This window comes from Henckelia pumila, chromosome 3, assembly GCF_033568475.1.
Source record: "Henckelia pumila isolate YLH828 chromosome 3, ASM3356847v2, whole genome shotgun sequence".
Taxonomy (NCBI): domain Eukaryota; kingdom Viridiplantae; phylum Streptophyta; class Magnoliopsida; order Lamiales; family Gesneriaceae; genus Henckelia; species Henckelia pumila.
This window is the reverse complement of record NC_133122.1, coordinates 52,795,435-52,818,813: the sequence shown is the minus strand read 5'-3', so window position 1 is coordinate 52,818,813 and position 23,379 is coordinate 52,795,435. Positions and strand designations below refer to the sequence as shown.

The 23,379-nt window shown below is 33.4% G+C and overlaps 4 protein-coding genes across 7 annotated transcripts; 2 read left to right on the top strand and 2 right to left on the bottom strand.

Annotated features, from left to right (window-relative positions):
- Nucleotides 1-1,250: 1,250 nt before the first annotated feature.
- On the top strand, nt 1,251-6,715 carry LOC140890623 (transcription repressor KAN1). The gene is made up of 6 exons (XM_073298537.1): nt 1,251-2,710; nt 2,861-2,937; nt 3,378-3,423; nt 3,666-3,846; nt 5,797-5,875; nt 6,235-6,715. Exons 1-6 carry the CDS (start codon nt 1,885-1,887, stop codon nt 6,361-6,363), a joined length of 1,338 nt encoding a protein of 445 aa, XP_073154638.1. The 5' UTR covers nt 1,251-1,884; the 3' UTR covers nt 6,364-6,715.
- A 1,012-nt stretch (nt 6,716-7,727) lies between these two features.
- On the bottom strand, nt 7,728-11,699 carry LOC140891824 (glutamyl-tRNA reductase-binding protein, chloroplastic). The gene is made up of 11 exons (XM_073300484.1): nt 11,376-11,699; nt 10,134-10,286; nt 9,945-10,043; nt 9,745-9,840; nt 9,122-9,187; nt 8,945-9,035; nt 8,741-8,808; nt 8,574-8,639; nt 8,445-8,495; nt 8,253-8,317; nt 7,728-8,121 (listed from the first exon to the last, which is right to left on the bottom strand). Exons 1-11 carry the CDS (start codon nt 11,535-11,537, stop codon nt 8,061-8,063), a joined length of 978 nt encoding a protein of 325 aa, XP_073156585.1. The 5' UTR covers nt 11,538-11,699; the 3' UTR covers nt 7,728-8,060.
- A 656-nt stretch (nt 11,700-12,355) lies between these two features.
- Nucleotides 12,356-14,813, top strand: LOC140892452 (uncharacterized). Of its 3 annotated transcripts, none has more exons than XM_073301337.1 (4): nt 12,356-12,434; nt 12,774-12,950; nt 13,477-13,541; nt 14,478-14,813. In XM_073301337.1, exons 2-4 carry the CDS (start codon nt 12,806-12,808, stop codon nt 14,541-14,543), a joined length of 276 nt encoding a protein of 91 aa, XP_073157438.1. In that variant the 5' UTR covers nt 12,356-12,434; nt 12,774-12,805; the 3' UTR covers nt 14,544-14,813. The 3 variants fall into 3 exon arrangements, with proteins under 3 accessions (XP_073157438.1, XP_073157439.1, XP_073157437.1); XM_073301338.1 differs by lacking the exon at nt 12,356-12,434 and adding an exon at nt 12,442-12,609; XM_073301336.1 differs by lacking the exon at nt 12,356-12,434 and adding an exon at nt 12,442-12,646.
- A 4,499-nt stretch (nt 14,814-19,312) lies between these two features.
- LOC140892447 (uncharacterized) lies at nt 19,313-21,183 on the bottom strand. Of its 2 annotated transcripts, XM_073301325.1 has the most exons (4): nt 20,804-21,183; nt 20,138-20,375; nt 19,645-19,825; nt 19,313-19,552 (listed from the first exon to the last, which is right to left on the bottom strand). In XM_073301325.1, exons 1-3 carry the CDS (start codon nt 21,074-21,076, stop codon nt 19,671-19,673), a joined length of 666 nt encoding a protein of 221 aa, XP_073157426.1. In that variant the 5' UTR covers nt 21,077-21,183; the 3' UTR covers nt 19,313-19,552; nt 19,645-19,670. The 2 variants fall into 2 exon arrangements, with proteins under 2 accessions (XP_073157426.1, XP_073157425.1); XM_073301324.1 differs by having other exon boundaries at nt 19,315-19,825; nt 20,804-21,181.
- Between the last annotated feature and the right edge of the window lie 2,196 nt (nt 21,184-23,379).

Sequence of the window (23,379 nt, the reverse complement as noted above, 5' to 3'; positions counted from 1 at the left end):
TGTTCGTAAAAAAAATTTCATATGCAAGAACGTTTTCTTTCCCGGGTCTTATGAACATTTTTGTGGAAAAATACAATAATTGATGGTCACAAAAATTCTTGTGAGAACGTTTTTAATCGACCTGACTTGTAAAAAATTAATATTATATTTTATACAAAAAACATTAATGAGATTGTCTAACAAAACACTTACCATTGTTAGAAATATAAATATTTGTTATAGTACGTACGTAGATCGTCGATAATTTAATTTGTGAAACCAACAACTGTTAGAGTATAACTTAATCAACTTTTCAGAATCATTACAATAATAAAATGGTCAAATTATCTAAAAAAATTGGGGACAATTAAATTGTCTTAACCACAAGAACACACAATACAGTAAATAAATAAGTAGCTAGATCATACTTCACAACAATAGAACTTTGAAATGATCACTCCAGTCCAAATATTGTCACAGCTAAAAAATAATATAGATTTAAAATTATTGTTCTGGAGAGTGGTGACATGTATATAAAGGATTAATTTGACCTAACAATCACGAGACAATATATTTAATATGGCCTGGCCTGTCTTAACATGAGAATAGAATTATTTTCTATAAAGTCCATCCAAAACAAATAATAATAATAATAATATATAATAATACTAATAAGAAGAATAATGTGTACGTGTGTGTATCTCTGTTTGCGTGTGTGTGTGTGTGTGGATGTGAGAGATTATGAAGCGAAGAGGGTGGGGGAAAAGGTATCCACACTTGACACTTACTTTCTGTCAAACAATTTTTTAACCCGTCGTCCACGGGGAAGCAAATCAAATGATACATGACAATATAAATCTAAATAAATATACAATTTTTTTATTCCCATAAAAATTAACTTTTTTTTTTGGTTTACGTATAGTATTTTTGTAAGAGTTTATAACATTAACTATTTTAAAATTTATGTTTGAAAAATTAAAAAAATTTAAAAATTATTAATATAAATAATATTTTAAAAAATCGATAAATTTGAGATTTACAACGTAATATTATTGGGTTAGGGAGGAGAATTAAGAAAGTATATACTTTTGGATACATAAAATAAAATAAATAAATGGATACTATTCCACTAAATGAGCGTGTAATATTGTATGTTTTGACTAGTGAGTGAGAGGCCTTGTTCAAGTGTCGTTTTCAGAGATATACTCTCGAGGAATAGAATTACACCAAATACCAATCTTTTCTGAATTTTCTCTCTTTCTTTAATTTCTTTCTTTCTTTTTTTCTTTCTCTCTCTTCTTCGTCTCCACTTGATCAGAGAAGAGTAATTAAAAGAGTTTTCTTCATCACTCTTCCTTTGAGTTCTCCTCCTTTAATTGGCTTTTTCAACATACCAGACAAGCTCTATCTTTTCACAACTTTACAATCTCATATGGGAATTAGTTCCCCCCCTCAAATCTTCCAAGAATCAACTCTAAAATTTGGGTTTTAACATGTATTCATCTTCACCTGTTTAGTTTTTTTTCTTTCTTGGTTCTATCTACCTTATAATTCCACTTTTTTCTCGTCAACAAGTACTTGGCTTTAGCTTTAGCTTGTCTGAGATTTCATCATCTTTTATAGATTACCTATGTTTTAGTTTCTTTCCAAGACTTTGCAGTTTTTGAGCCTTTTAATTTTAATTTCCGTTTGTTGTATGCTTTTGCATATTAGTTTTGTCAAATCTTTGTCCCCTTTAGCTGACCGTGTGTGTGTGTTTTCACTCCCCCATATATATTTTATTCAACTTTTGGATAGTATTTCCATTTTCTTGGAAGAGAAAAAAAATACTTGGAGGGATAAAAAAGCCACCATTTTTGTCCGAAATTCAAGAAGAATAGTTCTTGTGAGAGGGGAAAAAGAAAAATGCCCTTGGAAGGGATATTTGTTGACGCCTCTTCGAAGCAAGCTCCAGATCTTTCCCTTCACATCAGTCCTCCCAACACTAATTCCTCAGGAATCTGCGACGACGGAAACGAAGTAGTTTCGAGTTTCGATCTTCTAAGGAGCAAAAAAAACCCCAAGAATTGCAGCAATTCTTTCATCGAGCTGTCCTTAGCTCATCCCTCCAACGACGAAATAATCCGGCGGCCTGTTGAAAAGAACTTGTTCGCATCAGAAGCTTCGCAGCAGCAACAACAGACTCATCAAAACCCTTATCACCATTTGAGCTACCACCAATCTAATCCCGGCCAGTTGAATCAAATCAATAGTGGGGTCTCTTTGCTCGATGTATCCGACGGTCTGAGACCCATAAAGGGGATTCCGGTTTATCCGAACCGGCCATTCCCATTCCTCCCTCTGGACAGAGACAAAGATCCAAAGATGTACTACTACCAAATGCCTTATCCTTCTTCTTCTTCTTCTTCTTCTTCCATCTCCCATCACCCCTGTTCTCCGTATTTCGGAGGTGGTTTGAATCAAACCCACATGCCAATGTTGAATCCGGGGCCTAATACATCTTTTCCGGGCGGTGGTTACCGAATCCCGGGCGGCGGCGGCGGCAGGTTTAGTGGGCTCGCAGCTTCTTACCAGTATGGGTTGGGGGACACTTCACATAATGGCATTTTGAGATCAAGATTTCTTCCCAAGCTTCCGGCTAAAAGAAGCATGAGGGCACCAAGAATGAGGTGGACGAGTACACTTCACGCGCGCTTTGTGCATGCAGTTGAGCTTCTTGGCGGCCATGAAAGTAATTAAGATTTAATCCCCCCAATTTTCACGCTTTCTTTTTTTTTTTTTTTGCCAGATGAAAAAATTCAGGTCTATTGTTGTGTTGTTATAATTAATATTAATATTATTATTTTGGGAGTATTGTATTTGACTGGTTTTTGAATTTCAGGGGCGACCCCAAAATCTGTACTGGAACTCATGGATGTGAAGGATCTCACTTTAGCTCATGTCAAGAGCCATTTACAGGTATATCTTATTGCATTATTCCCAAAGAAAAAAAAAAAAGTCAAAAAAGTAGAAAAAAAATAGAAAATAAATTCATTCCAACCTTACAAATATTTCACTCTAAGCTCTGCGGGTTTATGATGTCTACTTTTCTTGCACAAAAATCGATGATGAATGAATACAAAGAAAGAGAGAGAGAGATTACACAGTGGGACAAAAGTCATCATTTCTCAATGATATATATTACATGATTTAATTTTCTTCGATTAATGGTGAAAACAAGACATGATTCAGAAGCCCAGAAATCTTGCAGTACTTTGGAGTAGGAGTAGCACTAGACTTTATGCATACTCCACTGTCTTTTCTTTCTTTCTTTCTTTCTTTCAAATTTTTTTTTTTTAAATTTCCAATGATTTCTTCTTTTAAATTTCCATTCTTTTTCCATGGTTTTAAATTTACAGATGTATCGAACTGTTAAAACAACTGACAAGCCTGCAGCTTCTTCAGGTACATTAGCTGCACATCATATTTACTTCACATGAATCGCTCTGACCTGCTTCCCATCCATCATTTGACTTAATTTGAATCAGTTTATATATATAATTAATTTTTATTATTTTCACTACTAGCTACAAAAACATTGAACTTGCCTATATACACATCATGTGCATGCATATGACGAGTTGATCATCACATATCTTGACATCTCGGAATTTTTTTTATATATATATATATGTAACTTATTGAAGGGCATTCCGATGGGTCCGGTGAAGACGACCTCTCCACGATTGGTAATGGTGGTGGTGGCAGCAGCGATCGGTCCCGATTCATGGATCAAAGAGGAGGTGGAATTGACAGTTCTTTACAACAAGACGCAGATTACCCTTCCACCGCCGCGACGGCGGGTACATTGTGGAGCAACTCCTCTAGGTACGCAGTTAACAAACTTTTTTGAAAAGGAGATACAAACGCAAAATTTTAGTACATAAAAGAATAATAGACTCGATTGCTAATTAATTTTTATAAGACTCGCTCAGATTGATGTTTGGATATAGATTATCTTAAAATGGAATGATAATGAATTGCTGTTATTTTCCTTTAATTTGCATGGTGCCTGAAACTCGGAAGTGTGAAATCACTTCCATCATTTTCGAAGAACAAAAGGGTTAATTCTTGTGTCAGCTTTTACTTTACTTGTATATATGTTTGGTTTATTCTTTGCGTAACTTTAATATAAATCTTTGAATATTTTTCCGGAAGATTTTCACCTGAGATTGACCCATCATTCTTTCACTACTCAGAGGAAATTTATGTTTTTATCACGTATACATTTCTAATATAGCCGATCGTGTATGAGATTTGTAATTAGTATATATATTATATAATATCAAATGAAGCAGAAAGTATATTTGAGAATATTTGATTGGGGTTCACAGAAAAGTTAGAAAAACACAAGTATCATTAAAAGGAAAAATCATCAATATTATAAAGTAAAGCAATCACGTAATATAATTAACCCTTAGGAGATTTCTTTTCTTTTTTTAAAAAAAAAATTTACTTTATATGTAGATCTAGTTTTGGCCAATTCTTTTTTCTTTATAATGATAAAATCTGCAATCGTTACTTTTCGGAGTTATTATGTGTATCACTGGCCTATTTTCTTAAGTGGCAAATTTTAAGCCCTTATAGCTTAAACTTAGTCGATTGTTAATTCGAAAATTAGGAGTTTGCAATAAAATATTAAATTTACCATGCATCCATCTAATCTTTCTTATTCATCTACTTCTTTCTTTCCCAAAGCCCTTGCATACGGAAATAGTAGCATAGATGGAATAAAGCACTGTTTGATACCAGCTTTTTTGTCATTTATATTGTTTGAATAATTCCTCTTCTTTGTACAAATCAAAACCTTAATTTATACACTGTCCAAAATGTTGAAACAAACAGGTTCCTAACTCCAAAACGATGCTGTTTTCTGCTTATGTGAGATTTTTAAGTTTTTGTACTTTTGGTTTCAGCAGGAGGGTTCTTTTTTTACTTGTTCGTTTTCTTGTCTAAGATGATGTTTCCATTTTTAGGCTTTTGAATTTTCACCAACACTTTTGTCTGAATTTGGTGAATAATTTTTCACCCCATAAAAAGTTTCTACTTTAATTCAAACTTTATTTATTTTCTAATTGATGGCGACTCCTTAGTTTGATTTCTATTTAACTTTTCTAAAACTTTAAGTTATATAATAAATTTTTTTAAAGTTGCTTTATTATTAATTTAAATTAGGATTTTGGCTTATTTGCATGTTGCTTTAAATTGATATTACCGAACACTTTATTCATGGAATGTTGAGAATGCTGCATTCATCGGAGAGAAATGAGAGGATCAATTTAAAGATCCTCTACTTAGTCTAATACCTCAACTTAATGACCCACAATCCCCCTCCTCTTCTTCCCTAACTTAATTTTTTTACTCAAAAATTGCATGTATTTTCTTAAAGTTTCACTTCCTTTCAAATGCATTGCATCATATATATTTGGCTCATATCATCCTCTTTTGTGATATAGAGTAAATAAAATACGAATAATCCCATTGATTGCATTCTGAATACAAAATAGTTTATTGAATGATTATTAAAATGAAATAATCCAATTTCAAAAGCTAGCTATGTAAACAACTTAATGAGCATATGCGTTCGGTTGTCTCTTATCATCATCGTCTTGATAACAAAGTGATTATATATATATATATCGTTCGAGTTTATGCAAATATATAAAAGATCTGATTTATTCTCTTGTAATGTGTAGTTTGATCTATCCCGAAATATTTAAATCTTAGTCATCTAGTTTAATTAATCTAACAAAGTAAATTATGTTTCAATATTTACAGTAGTCGAGAGGGTTGGTTACAAGCGAATGCTGGTGAGTCGCACGGCTTCATCAGATCGTCGTCCACTCAATTGATGGAGGTAATTAAGTTTAATTTACTTCGAGCCAAGAACTTGATCGATAATTTTTTTAAAATAATTTGATTGCGCAATGGAAGGTATAATTTGTTTCTCTAATCTAATTTGTACAATCATACAATTACCAAATTATATAGCTCCTTTATAACATGCAATGTAGATAAATTTAAGAGAGCAAAATTCTCAAAAAAAAAAAGAACAAGAAAATTTTTGTAATCGTGAACTATTTGATGTATTTGATATTGTTTTTCATATTCATATGCACATGTGAAGCTTATATTAATTAGTACAGATGCATGTGCGTGTGAACATTATGAACGTAAAGATTTGCTTGCTTATTCGAACATTACAAATGCATGCAGGAATGCGAATCTGTAAGGGCAAAGAGCTATGCTGGAATTCCGAATGGAGAAAATTATAAAAACCCAAGTTTGGAGTTCACACTAGGCCTCAGCAATGAAAAGTTCCACGATAATAGTCATCTCGTGTAAGCCCAGATCGACTTCTTTAGGGTTTCCGCGGTTCTTTTCTCGAATTCGATCGACTCCCCGTATGAATTGTATGGTTCTTTCAAGAAAAAAGAGCGCATGAATTTATAAGAAAGTATTATGAGTTAAGAAGAAGAAGATGATGATGAAGAAGAAGAAGAAGAAGCAGCAACTCTAGTATTTATTGATTTTTATAATTTTCATTTATTTCTCCTTAATTCCTTTTCTTTTTGGAAAAAGAAAAATCTATCTCATTTTGGGATATCATATAATGTAACGGGATAATTTATAAATGTATTTTCGTTTTCATTTCCCATTTTGTGAGCCTTGAAGGTCGTTAGCAGCATAATGGTTTAATTTGGTGCGGTAATTGCCATTTCGATTCTTCTGAAGTTGTCGCTTCTCAGTTTTTCTAATAGTCATTTTTATCATATGCTAATGTGACACTACATGTGTCGGTATTATATCAGTGTAGCATCGAAATCACATCCAAAAAAAACTAATAAATTTTGCAGTAAAAAAAATATCGTTATCAGCTAAGACTAGAAGTTGAAACATATACAAAAAACCAAAATCGCCAAGACATAAATAGACTTGATCAAAACTGAAAATTTTCTCTTAAAATGGTTAATTGCGTTCGATAAATTTGCATAGCTATAATCGAACACTGCGATCTCTCCGTCGAAAATCCTTATCAAACCCATTGACTTAAAACCATGGTTAATTTAGCCATAGTTTTGATTAAAACCGTGTCTAAATTTAGCCGTCGAAAATCCGTATCAAACGCATTGACTTAAAACCATGGCTAATTTAGCCATAGTTTTGATTAAAACCGTGTCTAAATTTAGCCATAATTTTTACCACAGTTTCAAAAACCATGGCTAAACTCAAAGAAGTTTTGTAGTGGACTGTGGAGAGAGTCTGAGTTCCGCTTTTCGAAGTCTTCTCATGAATATATCTATTTATTTTTTTTACAGTATGAATACATCTATTTTACTTGTACTATTAAAACATGATTTTACCCTTATTTTGGTCTCAAAAGCTTTCAAAATCTAATTTTGCTATTATATTAATCCATCTCTACATTCGATTCCAGTGGATTATTTGAAACATAAAATCTAAAATAACAAGTACATGTGTTCCTACACATGCAATTCAACAATTATTTTTTTAAAAAAACATGTTACATTATAACGCTGTGACATTATTTTTTGCGGGATATTTTATTATCTAACGTCAATCAAACATTTTATTTTAAAAATAACCGTAAGTGTATTTGAATGTTTGATTGAGTCTATTTTCCCAAACATCCCTAGTTTTTGCTTAGTCTAAGCAATCCAACTGCAAGCCCAAAGGAATGATTGATTAAAACGTTGGGACATTATTATTTGACAATTGGCATGTTGTAAATAATATGTATTCCACATATCTAACTTGACATTTCCACGCTCTACATATTTTCTTGATCATCATTCTACCATAAACATCTTGTTGCTGAGCAAAAACTAAAAATATCTCAGCTATATCTCTGCACATATCACGCATTATTCCTTATAAACTTTGCAATAAGTTTCGGTTCCATTTACATCACTTAAATATCGTTCTTGGCATAACCCGCAAATCCTTCTGTGCCATATCATGTTAAAAAATCAGAACAGGGCAGACAGCTGAATTCCAGAATCGAACCTTCATGAGCGTAATCAAGTAGCTTTGGAGGCCTTGGCTGCTTGAAGCATTTCCACTATGAGTGTCTTCACATCCCTATGCGTGAAATTTGATGAGAAAGATGAGCAAGGTACAGAAAGAAAGATCAACTTGATGGATAATTTTATTTCATTGTCCCAAACTAAATAAAGACTTGGGATTGTACACATTGGTGCGGGTTGACTCACTTTCTGTCCGCTGCGCGCCTAGGAAAAGGAATTCGAAGCTTAAAAGTGTTCCCTTGATAGTCAGCCTGAAAGATACTTTGACAATTTATAAAACTTATGCCACCAAACGTGATACGAGGATATGAGCTACTATCAGGATATAAAGAGAACATAAACAAGTAGATAGGGATCTAGAAGATAGTCAAATATAACCTTCACATTGAAGCCCAGACTGTCTACATCCAACATTTGGGCAAAATCCACCTGAAAGATTGTTTTGGTATGTATTAAAATCACTTCATTATGAACAAGGACATGTCTCGAGAAAACCGCAAATGTTACCATGACTGATGTAGAGTGCTGCACCATCAATTTTGTATCTTCCGTATGATCTTTGTTCATATGGGACTGAGAAGATTAATATGCATTTCAAAATAGCTCAGCTTAAACTTGTAAGTAGCAAAACCACCATGGAGAGTTCAACACATCAGAATTACTACTCTGCATACCGTAATGGGCTTTGAGAATTGATAAATAGGATCCACTACAGCTGTTCTAAACTCCTCTGGGCTAAATTCTGAAGGTAAAGTAAAATTTTCATAAATCTTGCAGAAATTAAAGAAGCCACAAAGGCATTAATCGGAAATTAAAAACAAAAAAAAAGAACACGGGAAACAAGCTGCTAAAAAAAAGGCAAGTTCGGCAAATCGAACCTCCAGAACCTAATAAAGCTGTTGCAACTCCTGACACATATTGAACGACCTTTGGTTCAATGCGAAGAAATTGGAAATCGCCAAAGTCAACCTTCAAAAGGGGTTATCTATCAAATATTACCATGCACATTGATCAGAAAATTGAGGATGCAAGAATTAGGCATGCCAAAAGATTACCCAAAACGCATTTGGATGCTGGCCCAAATACATTGCTCGAATTTCTTCCCTTTGTTTTTCAGGGACCTGTATTAAACAAGAAATATTCAAGTTTAGATGGAAGTTAAAAGTTAAAAATATATATATATGTATATGTATATGTATATATAAATCAAGCAGATAGTTGTTGTATAGCGAACCCAAGTGCCATAAGTAAATAAAAGCACCACATTGGGCATGCAAGTATTGGTCCTCGATAACCCCCTTTCAAATGATCACACCAACTTATGACTCATGAAAATCAAATTCCATGCCTCTATTAACAGTTGAAAAACCAAGCACCTACCACGTCACCAAGTACAACTCAATTCTCTTAGATCATATAGTAGTTCAAACACCACATTTCAGCAGTCGATACATAAACAGCCATCTTAGCCATGTCTCCCTTCCTAAAAACTGGAATACCAGGAAGTCTAGCTAGATTACCAAATCCCAAAAAATCAATTAATTGTAAAACATTAGGGTCAATTGTAAATCCCATGTTAAATCTTAATCCCCAACAAGAGCTACAAAGGCTTTCGTTGGACTCACCAAATAGAAATGATAACTAAGAATGGTAAAAGTATGAAAGAAATAATGCTCACTGGAACGGCATCACCGTGCACAGTAACTACTAACTCAGTTCGATCTTGAGGATCCTTTGACACAAGCAATGAGCATTTGGGGTTGACCATGAGGTTCTGAATTATAGTAAGAAATTGAGTTTCATAATTAAGACAAAAGTCACAAAATACAAAAACTCCACGTCTTTTACACTAAAGTCTAGATTGTTGTTCATGCGTACCTTTGTATGAACTGCCAAATCACTTACAGCCAATATTGGAGCTCCATAAGCATCACAAGCAAAGTCAACCATGGATCCAGATGGATAACCCTCGTGCTTCTGTAGCATTCAGGTTCACGATTCACGAAACACTAATGCACAACATAAATTTGGGAGAAAGATTAACATGTATACAGTTTCAAAAATTACCACGGAGAAAGTTGAGAGTGCTCCACGTAAGCTGTGGCACAGAAATGTCTTAACTTCCTGTGCGGGAGTTAACCTTGAAGCTTTATTCTGGTGAGCTTGAATGAGTTGAAAGACATCGTCGTCAACATCAGCAGAAGTTGATACAGAATTGCCCTGTGAGAAAATCACGAATTAGGCAAATGAAATAGATAACAAAATCAGTGGCGGAATTGCTTAGATTTTTATACTCGATCATTACCGCAAAAATGTAAATTTTGACTTCTAATTATTAGATTGACGAGATACATCACCAATTACCATCCACAGAAGTGACACCGACTTGTTTCAACTTTCAATGTAAAAACCACCAATAAGCATCACTGAAAGAAATTAGTTAACTACAGGGTGAAAGCATTTGGCCACTGCCAAATGCACAAGTGGCAAAAGATCCCCTAAAAATAGACACAAAAAACCTATGCTGTTAAAATTTTGGCTAAAGCTCCCCTGTTCTTCAATGACGTTTTTAATGGCCTTTTGAGAATCTTTATATATATATATATTGCTCTTTTACTTACTCCAGTAGACGCTTCTATATCCTAGGGAAATGGAAGGTTCTTTCTTTTCACTCGTTAGTCAGTATATGCTAGAGATAAAAGCTTAAGTTAGCTAGTATTGATATACCTGTCATTTTTTTTCACTATAAAATTTATTAAAACATAACCTTCGATGTTAGTATTCTAATAACGTGCGTGGGTGTTATTATGGTGAGCAATAAGGTCTAAAAACAACAAAAATATGCATCAAACACAGACATGGAAGTGAAAGATTTTTAGCAATATTTTTAAATTGACACGAGCTTTTGTACCAGTATCTGTTTAGGTGTGAAAATGCATCTTAATCAGAAGATGGCACTTCAAATGGAGGAAAAATCAATTCTTTTACAGTGTTTCTTTCGAATACATGTTCAGCTCTCAAAATATATTACGTTGCCTAATCAACCACCATAAACATACACAAAGAATCCAACAACCATAAATAAATAAACAAAATGAAAGAAGATTGAAATTTTCTCCAGTGAAGAAAAGTTGTCACTTTTACATGCATTTCTTTATCATATGAGTTTTGCTCCAAAAAAAAAGATAATAAGTCAATTCACCAAATAATCATCATTCATGAAAAATCATCGGTAAAAAAATAAAATAATTCAAAGAAATAGGATTTCTCACCAAAATCAGTTAAGCACAGGCAAAGCCAAGGAAATACCTGATTAAGTCCGGCGGCGGCGGAGGAGGCCATGGATTGAATGATAAGCGTCCGGCGGCGGCGGAGGAGGATCAGAGGAGATGAATGGCGACAAAGGAGAACATTGGAAGGGGAGAGGTGGCGTAGATTGAGGAAGGAGGTTGGTAGTGGTAAAGTCTTCATTCTTTTTCTTGCTTCTTTTTAATTTTAATAATTATGAATTATGGAATAAAAAATACAAAGTAAAGTGAGAAAGTGTACGCCGGCGAGTGAAGCACCGCCGCACGCAGCGATTCAGATAAGAGATTGCTTCAGCTTCACTGCTGATTGCTGAAATTTTCCACACCGTATCGAATTTTCACTTCAGTAGTATATTATAAAAATATATATATTTTAAACATAAAATAGTATATACTTATCAAAGTATTTTATTAAAAATTTTATAAAGATTTTAAATCATTTTTTTAAAAAAAACTATATATTGAGTTACTATATTATAATATCGTTTTTTTTAAAATATATATTATTATAACATCGTTTTTACAGTATTATTAAGAGTGGTTTTGATTAAAAAGTTAGAAGGGAAAAAATATTTTTTTTAAAGTATTTTTTAGTTGATGTCTTGAGAAAAATATTTATACAACTAGGTCTCGAATTCAATATTTTGTCCCAAATTATAAATAGGATAAAAAAAATTGTAATTTGGATCATTAATTTATGGTTATATATATATCTATATTATTCATGTTATATTATAATACATCATATAAAGTAATTAAGTTTGGGATCATGGAGTAATTTTTTATAAATAAAAAATATATTTATGCTTCCAAAATTATTTCATTTTTAGCTAAATATATATTTTTTTCTAAAACTAAATAAAATTTTTACCCCATACATTTTGAACATAATTATTAAAACCAAAACTAATAATTGAGATCAAAAAGTTATTTAGATAATTAATTAATTAATCCTACTAAAAAGAATGAAGCATGTGTTGGGCCTGGGCTATGGGGTTTGGCTGAAGGGCCTCCTATAATCAAATTTTAGGGCTCGTTAGCTACTCCTCGTCGCTTCAAGGTGAGTCTTTTCTCCATCCAACATTTTTTCTCGAATCGAGTTCCCATTTTTCGAACTGATTGTATATTCATTCAGCCTCTTCACATTATCTCGAGCATTTCCGATTTGTTTGATAATTTTTGGTGAAATTGGGCATGGGTGCCGCTTAAACTGACCAAACTTTTGCGGCTTGGCTGTTAAGTTCTGATTGACGATTTTCACTTTTGTTTTAGGTCGTGAATCTATTTATTTGCTTATAATGCTGATCTTTTTTGCTGAATAACAATTTTTACAGTATGATGACGACATATGGTTGCTGTAGTTTGCTTATGCAGTAAAAATATGAAATTTCTGTTTCAGACTTCAGGAGGAAAAGTAGATAAAGATCTTAAATGGCGCTAGGGCTGATATTGGGAATAGGAAGGGCGTTTAGAAGGAAGCGAACTTCATCACTTGATATTCTAACGACCAAGAAGTGTCCTCGAGGTTTTTACAAGGGAAAGAATTGCAAACCCACTGGCTTTCACACTCGTAAAGGTACGTCTCTAGTGAATTGCTGGTAAAATTTCATAAGATTTGGAATTTCATAAGTTCGAGCTCATCTAATGAGCTCAACAATAGTAAACTATTCGTACTTGAGTTTAAGCATAAAGCAAAGAAATAAAATTTGAACTCAAGAATGCGCTCGTGAGGTGTCACTCATGATAATTTAACGAGTTTATAGGTTTGCGGAAGTAGATAGGTAAAAATCTTACAGTGAAAATTTTGATAGTTTTTCATATACTACTAAAAATATTTTTAAATTAATCAAAGAAATAGTTTATACACCAACATGGTTTTTTTACTTACAATTGTATTGTATTTGTTTTTTTTTTTATAAAGTTACAAAATGGTAATTCTGGTGAGGGGAAAAGGAAATATTGAGATTTGGTCTGTTTATGTTGACATTTTTTCTTAGGTTCATGGTGCAATACGTACTGATACTCTGTATGATTTATGAGTTTAATGAAAGAAAAGCAGTTACAGATAAGATTTCGTAATAACAGAGTGATTGTTTATGCAGGTGGTTATGTGGTAGTGCCTGAAAGGTTGCCGCACTATGTCGTACCAGATTTGACTGACTTCAAGGTACGTAATCAAAGGAAAAATGTATTTAAAATACATTCGTATCATATCACAAAATCATGGTGGCATTAATGGTGAGTAAGAGCACTTAAATCTCGTGGAGAATTATAAGATAGCTTAGAGTTTCTGGATGGCTAACGGCTCCTTATGGTTTCAGTTATATTTCGACCATAACAGAATATCACTTCATTTCCTGTAATATGTCGTGGTTTCAACAGATCCTTTCTTTGTAGTGGAACAAAATTAGGAACTGGTTGTGCCTTTAGTCCTCCTACCCTTTGTGTTTAGCCTTCTTGTTCTCCAATTTTTAGTTCCCAAAGTGTAAAATTTCATGTATAATTCGTGCATAGAAGTTAATGTGGGTTTTATTTTATTTTCCTTTTCTTGGTTTTGGATTTTGAGCTAGCCCGTCAGTGTTAAATAAATTGTGACAACAATGTTTGTTAATGTTTTCATCTCACTTATTGCCCTTTCAGCTTTGTATTTAGGAAGCCTTCAGGTTCTCTAACAAAAGGACTAGTCCCGCCTGAAATTGATCGCACACATCTATCTAATTTGTGTGGTTTAGAAGCTTTTCTGTGAAATTTAGCATTAATAATCTTGGTGACAAAATGTCCTACCAACAACTTTTCCATTTGTAGTCGAGCTTTTTAAACTTGAACTCGGCCTCCAAATTTCGTTCAGTGCTGTTTCAAGTGCGCGCAAATTTTCCTTATTCACATGAACTTGACATAGACCAAACACTTTTAGCTGAGATGTGTGATCCAATCATGTGCCCTTTGCCTTGTGAAATTGAAAAAGTACTGGTGCAAGCATGAATAAGTTTTGAGATGGATAAAGTACTTGATTCTATTACCACCAACAAAGCTATCAAAACTTTTTATTTTTTTGGGACTTCCGATGCTTGTGTCGATATGATACTGCCTTTTGTGTTTGCAGCTAAAACCGTATGTATCTCAGTGTGCAAGAGAAGTTAAGTCGACTGAAGCCAATTCAGCTAAATGACCGATCAAGAAGATGCTTATTTTGTGAAGTCTTACTCACTGTCAGGAAGCAGTTGGAATCTTTCTATAATAATTGATGAGTTTCAAAGTTACTCTGAAAAGGCTGTCTTTTACGCTATTATATGAATATATTGCAACTTAAAATTGTTGTCTCATTTGAGCAAAATGCTGATGGTGAGAACTCAAGACTCTAAATACAATCCATCTCTAAAGTTCGAGTACTTGTAGCGACGATCCATCTTTACGAAAATTGTCTTCTGTTTCAGATGGATGAATGGCTCAAATTTTAATCGAATTTATACATGGAAAGAGATGATCCTTGTAATTTTGATCCAAAGAAAACACAGCAAAATAATGTCCAGTCTTACCATTTCATTGCTTTTCCCTGATCACTACTACTCGAATGACCATTGTTTCGTTCTTCATTATGAGATTTTCCTTAGTTTTTTTTTTCCGACATGCGTCATTTATATGTTCAAATGATAATTTTCGTTCTTCAAAATTATGTCGTATTTTAATTTTGTGAGATTGATGTCTGACTTGATCAATAAAAAAATATTACTTTTTATGAGTGACTTTTCACTCTATGCATGAAACCAATCCACATGTTGCTCTTGTTTTCTTTGATATTTCTATCCTTCTTCGTTGTCACGATTTCTTTCCACTCTCCATCTTCCTCACCTCTTCAACAATCCTTGAGTCGTATCATAAATTCACAATCAACTCTTCTTTTGACAAATTTTCAATCAATCAAAATACAATTTTGTTTCATTTTCTTAAAAATATAAACAATTTCTTTTTCACAACACATCCAGATCATATTCCATTTTTTAAAGTTAATTGATGAGAGATGTTTACATAAACGTTGAAGAAACGAATCCAAAGTTACAAGAGGCAAAAAATATAATGAAACCTTATTTACCTCAATCCCTTCAAATGAAGAATTAATCCATATTTACGACGTAGCCAACACAAATTCCTACGAAGGTGAAATTTCCTTCAGCCATATCCCCTTTCAGTTATCTAACCATATTTTCGATGTGGATAATGAAACTTAAAAATGATGGAGATCACAAGCAATAATTGGAAAATAAATTTTCACATGTGCAAACAGCCAATATAACCGATCCATGAACCATTTAGGTGTTGTTTGGGAGAGTTTCGAGTTTTTTCTTCACGAAATTGTGAAATTTTGTGAAGAAAAAACTGAAAAATATTTACCAAAAACTCTCTCAAACAGTCCTTCCTTTAAACCACGTAGAATATTTCTGTCAATGAATTTCCGTAGCCACTCTTTCTCTCATAGTTCTCGAGTAACTCAAAGCCTTACCTCTTCTAGGCAACAATTTCGACCAAAACCCTCGTTTGACATGAATATTTTCACCATTATTATTATGATCATCCACGGAACCCTCCTCTTTTCTTCTCTGCAAAACATAAGCCATCGATCTACTCTTCTTGAGCACATTTTGGCCAACATTCTTGAACACTTTGATGGATTTCCCAGCCTCCAAATACTCCACACGACACGTATAATTCACGACCGGAGACGAACACGAAGAAGCATTCGAAGAAGATAGATCCGAACAAGAAGAAGGAGAAGAAAGTGATGAATACACCCCAACTTTCGAACTAGAACTACTCGTAGCAATATTTGGTAACTTAGAGAGTCTTTCCCTGAGACATATGGAGCAAACCCCAGGTGCTTGCCTGTGTTTTGGGTGATTCTTGCAGGGGGCATTGGCCTTGAAGTTCCCAGCTGGTTTCTTTTCACTGAAAATCATAGCATTTGGTTTCAAAGAATCCATATTACTAAAAATTTATTATGAGTGCTTTTAATTTTTTTTCTCATTTGCATATATAGAGACAAAAGAGGGCGTGGGGTGGTTCATATGAAGTTGCATGGGGTATTTCCATGATATTTCATGCGAGTTTCACAAAGATTGGCTTTTTGACGTATGATTTGTGAGGTTTGAATAAGTCCAATTTGGAGAATATTTTTATATATATTATATATTATATATAAATAATAAAGTCATTAAATTTAATTCTGTCCAGTTGTTATATATATCGTGGCTGGCGGCGTCAAGTGTTGCGTCATTACGTCGATTATACTCCACAATTACTTTTAATTGATAATTGACTGATTCACATTTACCCGTTTAAAATCAAATATTTCAAATTTATTCTTCCATTTTCATTTTGTTTGACACGAATATGGAAAGCGAAATCGAACTAGTTCATCTCTCGCGTAAGCACATAGATCGTGCTAATCGAGGTAATATGATTCTTGACAAATCTATTTTAGTTGGATTATTTTAACTTATGAAAAATTTTAAAATCCTATATTAGTAATTACCATGAATTCATTTGCCCAACAACTCATTTGATAATGATCAAATATGTACATATAATCTTACATAGAAAGTTAAACGCCTTATAAATTAAGAAAGTATAACAAAATTCTTTTAAAATATCTTTCTTTTCAATTTATTGTATTGCTAAAAAAAATTTTTACCGAAAATATTATTATTTTTTATTTTATTATCTATTGTGCAGTTTTAAAAGTGTCAAAATTGAACCCGACCCAAGTTGAATAGAAAATTATCGGATTGAGGTTGAGATTTTGGGGTTCGGGTTGGACCCAAAATATTTGATTTTTTTTATTTTTAACAAAATAATTAAATACACATAATAATAATAATCAATATATTTTGATTTAAATATATAATCACAAAATCTCACTTATATAGTTCTATATAATTTAAATTTGAAAGTTTAATTGTACGAAATTTAAAATATACTTACTACACAAAATAAAAATTATTTTTAAAAATCAATGTTTTACAAAATAATTATTACATGTTTAAAATCTATGATACAATATACAATAAATTTTTTTTTCAAACATACAATACATAAAAATATAGTAAATATTTCTTGATTCTATAAATAAGTACAAAAACTTTTTAAAAGTTTCTCAAACCAAACCCGAATAAATCAATAGTGACCGACCCGAACTCGACTAATCCGATCAACCCAAACCTACATGATTTGTTTTTTTATTTTGTTTGTAACAAAATATTAATTATTACACATAATAATAATAAATATATTTTAATTTAAATACATAATAATAAAATCTCGTTTATAATTTAAATTTAACAGTTTAATTTTAAAAATTTTAAAATATATTTACTAAAAAAATAAACAATTGTTATTTTTGTTGAACTCGGTAAAAAATTATATATTTTTTCATAATTATTTTTTAAAATTTTATAAAATAATGATTTTTTTGTAAAATTAATTCTATAAGTAAGTAGCTAGTAAAATAAAAATAATAATATTTTAGTGAAAAATTTTTTTGAGCAAGACAAAGAATTTTAGGTTGAAATGAAAGATATTTTAAATTTTTTTTTTAATACTTTCCTAATTTATAGAACGTGTAACTTAGTTCTGAACGTAAGACTTTATGCACAAATATCATTATCCTTTTTTTAAACCACCAATTGGTACAAAATAAGTCCTTAATTTAATGTGTTATTCTATTTGTTGCATTTGATTTCATTTTTTAAAAAAAATAATAATAATTAGAGGTCAATTCAATATTTCATGTTAATTTTTAAAATTTACACTGTACATCATTATAATTAACTAAGAAGACCCAAATAGTTTCTTCTCCGACCAATTTTTTCAGCAAATTACAATATGAAAAATTCCAAATATCGTACTCATCAATAACATGTGGTTGGAATATTTGTGTCACGACGAAATACTATCTATATATTATATCTATCATATAAATAAAACCGACACAAATATATATTTGTGGGGCGAGATGACAAATTATTCTACACGTAAGTTTGTTGTAGTTAGTGTCCTAGACTTGGTGCCACCTATTCACATTAATTTTAGTCAAAGATATATAAGAAATGCGTGGAAAGAATAAAATCACATGTTTCCATTGCCAAATTAAACTAATGTCCTAAACAAATAAAAAAAATTTGAATCAAACTACTATGTAATACTTTTCCTACGAGGAGATCAGAGTCAATTGGTTACATTAAGTAAATATTTTGTCACTATTTTGTGGTATATCGTAAAATTTAATTAAGATTCAAATGTTTAAAAAAGTTAATACCCATTTAAAACAGAATAATTTTTTTTATTTCCATTAAATTTATGAGGTTAACTGAAGTTCATCTGATCATTATATATTACTAGTGGTATTAAATCGTACCCAAACAATATTGATTAACTATATTTTATTCCACAAGAAAATAAGCAAACTTGTAGAAAAAAAAATAAAAAATCAGTCAATAAAAAAAATGATCCATATAAAAATTTCGTGTCACGACAAGGTTTATTTTCTTTAATGCTTATCCTAAATTAAGCTCCCGAAAGATTTTCTCCACGGATGGAAAGATACTTTAACCCATAGAAAGTTTCGTATGACAGCTACCAAATTCCTCGTGGCTTCTTTCGGCGTATATGTTTAGAGCAATGCTATATGTACAAGAAATTTGTACAACAAATTTTACAACACAATGTAAAAATTATATATATCAAAATCTCACGATAAATTGAATACAAAATCTCACGATAAAATAGCAAATCTCACGATATAATTATTGTAAATATCATTGTACACGATATTTGTTGTACATTTAGCATTATCCATATGTTTAACTTTAAGATTCTCAAATTTGATTTCATATATGAATTATCCAAGAAATAACATTTAAGTAGATTTTCGGATGTTCAAGTCAGCATAAAGAGCATAAAATAATTTTTTACCAACATCCTTTCATATTCCCAGAAACAAATTAAAACATGTATTTGACTGATTAAATTTCACTATACAAGCCACAGTAATTATCTTTTTCCACAAATAGTATTTACAAGAAACATAGTTGCACACAAACGGGAAATTTTGCAACGAAAATACAGCTTAATTCCCATGCCAGCATGTTGTGCTACACAAGCGCCCCCCTCGCTGCATCTTAAGGCCTATGTTTTGCCAACATAAGCCAATAGGGCAAATTAATCTGTGCCATACCGAGAGTGCGTGTAAATTAAACTCAAACCAATCTGTGTTATACCGAGAATGTTGTTATGAAAGAGAGCTTCAATCTGATTTCTTGGTAACATTTTGGTTCCGGGCATGCCAAGCAGCTGTAGAATAAGCTGAAACCGAAGAACCAGTCACGGACAAGGAATACTTGGCAACGCTGATGCTTTTCTTTGCAACCACCCACAATGTTAAAAAGAATCCAATCCAACCTGATTTCGAGCAAAGACAAGGTGTAAAAGATGCACAGAAAAAATATCGGTTAACAAACACTACCTTAAGAATTGAATTGAAGAAACTAAAGTGAAGAAGCAATCTACTTCTTCAGTTGCTGCTGAAGTATATATATATACTGAAGTCTAGAAATTTAGGATTCAAAATTTGGACGCATAAAAATATAATCAGTGAAGGAATCAGTGCAGCGTTCATACAATTAACTAAGGAAACCTAAGCTCAAATGCGTTAAAAAACTGGCCAAAAATGTATATCATGAGTTGACAAAAAGAAAGCAATATCAGTATAACCTGTAGCAATAAGGACAGCTATAACCGAAGAAATTGCTGCGGTAGAAATGACAAACAAAGCAACTGATAATGCCCCAAAGTAAATGGCTGCAACGAAAGCGAAGAATATAGCCAGTAATCCTCCAGCGCCTGCTAAAGACATGAGAAGGGATATGACCACAGCATTGAAAGTCGCCACGATGAAGAAGAGCATAAACACCAACAGTCCTGTTAAGGTGAGAACAGCTATTGTCCCAGCCTGAAAAATATACAGGTTTAATTTCAAGTTAAAGGACAATGTCTTCAGAATAAGAGGAATCACAAAGTTTCTTTTTTTAATAAGACTATTGATCAAAATTAGCCAAAAACTTTTCTCCAAAGATGGCTCGAATGCATCCTCTGAAGTCTGAACCTTTTATAGGTACTTCGCAAACATGAAATATCGAATAAAAAGAACTTCTAAACAGACAGCAAATATACGCACACGATCACAATATTATTTGAGATGGAGTATATTTTTTCAACTTTCAAAATATATGATTTGAAAACCTTTTCCTTTTGTGCATTCAAATTAAGAAAAGATTCTCTTCGCTTTACGAAGAAAACGAAAGTTGTAAACAATGAATATATCAAAATTACACAAATGAATGAAATCCAGAGAGTAGAAGCAGAGCAAAATCGACTCACTGAAACTACGAGAAGCGCGCGGAAGGTTCCACCGCGGCGAGTCCAGAGAAGAACACGACGAGCAGTGTTGGTCGACGCATCACGAAGCAGAGGAATATTAACTGATAGCGAAGCTTTGATCCTCTGCAGCAGCGGAGCAGAAGCATATTCTGAATTCGGATCGGGGAAGAAGATGGTTGAGATCAATCGATTGAGAACATCGCAAGGAGTCGTCGATTCGTCAATTGTTTGCTGCTCATGGCTCATTTCGTTGGGATCATGATCCTCCGCCATTGTTGAATCTCACTTCTTCAACTGTAAAGGGGATTTGATTGGGTAGATTATGCATAAAGAATGTGACTGTGAGCTTGCGACACGTAGACGATCGCCCCCCAGGTTGCCGACATGCGTGTATCGTTCATTATTAGATATACACATCATGTTGAAATTTAATTATAAAATTAGTTTATACTTTGCATTTAATTAATAATTCTAAAAAAAAATTAATAATTAAATTATATTTGCAAACACATAATAGTTTGTTCTAATTGAGTTTTGAATCTGATAATCATTGATAATAGTCGATTATTTCATCTTTCCAACTAGGCTCTTTGCTGTCAGCATAGAAGATTGTAACATCACTCTTCCTTGCCATAAGTTAGGAATGTAATTTTCCTATTATCAATGTTGGCCAAGGAGCTTGCTAACTTGGCAAGGCAGTCTGCTGACTCATTTTCCCCTCTAGGTATCTGCTTTATATCATAGCTGTCTAAACGCGAGAGAAGCTCGTTTACTTGAGTGAGGTATTCAAACATTTTATCTTCCTTCGCTTCATAATTTCCATTAACCTGACTGACGATAAGTTGGGAGTCACTGTGTATCGTCAGTCTTTTTGCTCCGACCGACAGGGCCAATTTAATTCCCATGATGAAAGCTTCATATTCTGCCTCATTATTCGTTGCAGGGAATAGAAATTTGACGGCATATTGAAATTTATCTCCCTGTGGGCTCTCCATAACTATACCTGCACCACTTCCTGTAGAGGTTGATGACCCGTCGACATAAACCATCCATGTTTGGGTGGAGCTTTCTTCTTGAGTTACTGTCATTTCTACTAGAAAATCAGCCAGAATTTGTGCTTTAATCGCTGGACGCGGGCGATATTCAATTCCATATTGGCTCAGTTCAACAGCCCACTTAACCATTCTTCCTGATGCTTCAGGACTCGAGATAATTTGTTTGAGAGGATGATTGGTGAGTACAATTATTGGATGAGAGTGAAAGTAAGGACGTAATTTTCTCGCTGCAATTACCAAAGCCAGTGCCAGTTTCTCGATTTTTGTATATCTTAATTATGCTCCGTGTAAATTTCGACTGATATAATAAACTGGTTTGTGCTCACGTCCTACTTCAGAGACCAATACTGCACTTACCGCCTCCGCAGATATTGCCAGATAAATCAACAGGGTGTCACCTTCGTTTGGTTTTACCAACAACGGCGGAGAGGTCAGATGCACTTTCAACTCGTCAAATGCTTGCTGACACTCTTCTGTCCATTGAAAACCCTTCCCACTTCTCAACATTTTGAAAAATGGTAAACGCTTGTCTGCGGATCTTGAGATAAATCGGTTGAGGGCGGCCAAACGTCCTGTCAATTCTTGGATGCCTTTTACACTCTTCGGAGGATTCATGTTTAAAATTGCTTTGATTTTTTCAGGGTTGGCCTCTATTCCTCGTTCTGACACCATATAACCGAGAAATTTTCCTCCTCGTACACCAAAAGTGCATTTATTCGGATTAAGTTTCATCCTGTATTTTCTGAGTATACTGAAACATTCCTCAAGATCTTCCAAATGATTAGATGCTTGAATACTTTTGACGAGCATGTCATCTATATAAACTTCCATGTTACGCCCGATCAAGTGTTCGAACATGGTATTTACCAGACGCTGATAGGTAGCTCCAGCATTTTTCAAACCAAACGGCATTACATCATGACAATAAATTCCTCGATCAGTGATGAAACTTGCTTTTTCCTGGTCTTCTGGCGCTAGGCCGATCTGATTGTATCCTTGATATGCATCAAGAAAAGTGAGCAGCTCGCATCCTGCTGTCGAATCGACTAACAAGTCAATTCGAGGGAGTGGAAACGGATCTTTGGGGCATGCTTTGTTGAGATCAGTGAAATCTATACACAAACGCCACTTTCCTCCAGGTTTCGGTACTAAACCACATTTGCAAGCCAATCTGGGTATGAAACTGGCCTGATGTACTTTGCCACTAAGAGTTTCTCCACTTCCGCGGCTATATGCCGATTTTTCTCTGGACCAAATGCTCTTTTCTTTTGCTTCACCGGTCTCATTTTCGGATCAACACGGAGGTGATGAAGCGCATATTCATGAGGTATTCCTGGCAGATGCTCATCACCCCAAGAAAACACGTCCAAATTGCGACCAAGAAAATTTTTCAACTTCTCTTCCAGCTCAGGAGGTAATTCGGTCCCGATCTTTAGGGTTTTCTTGGGATCAGTTAGAATGATTGCCACATGTTTCAGAGTTTCGGTTGCTGTTATTCTCTCTTTGCTCTCAGCTTCTTCA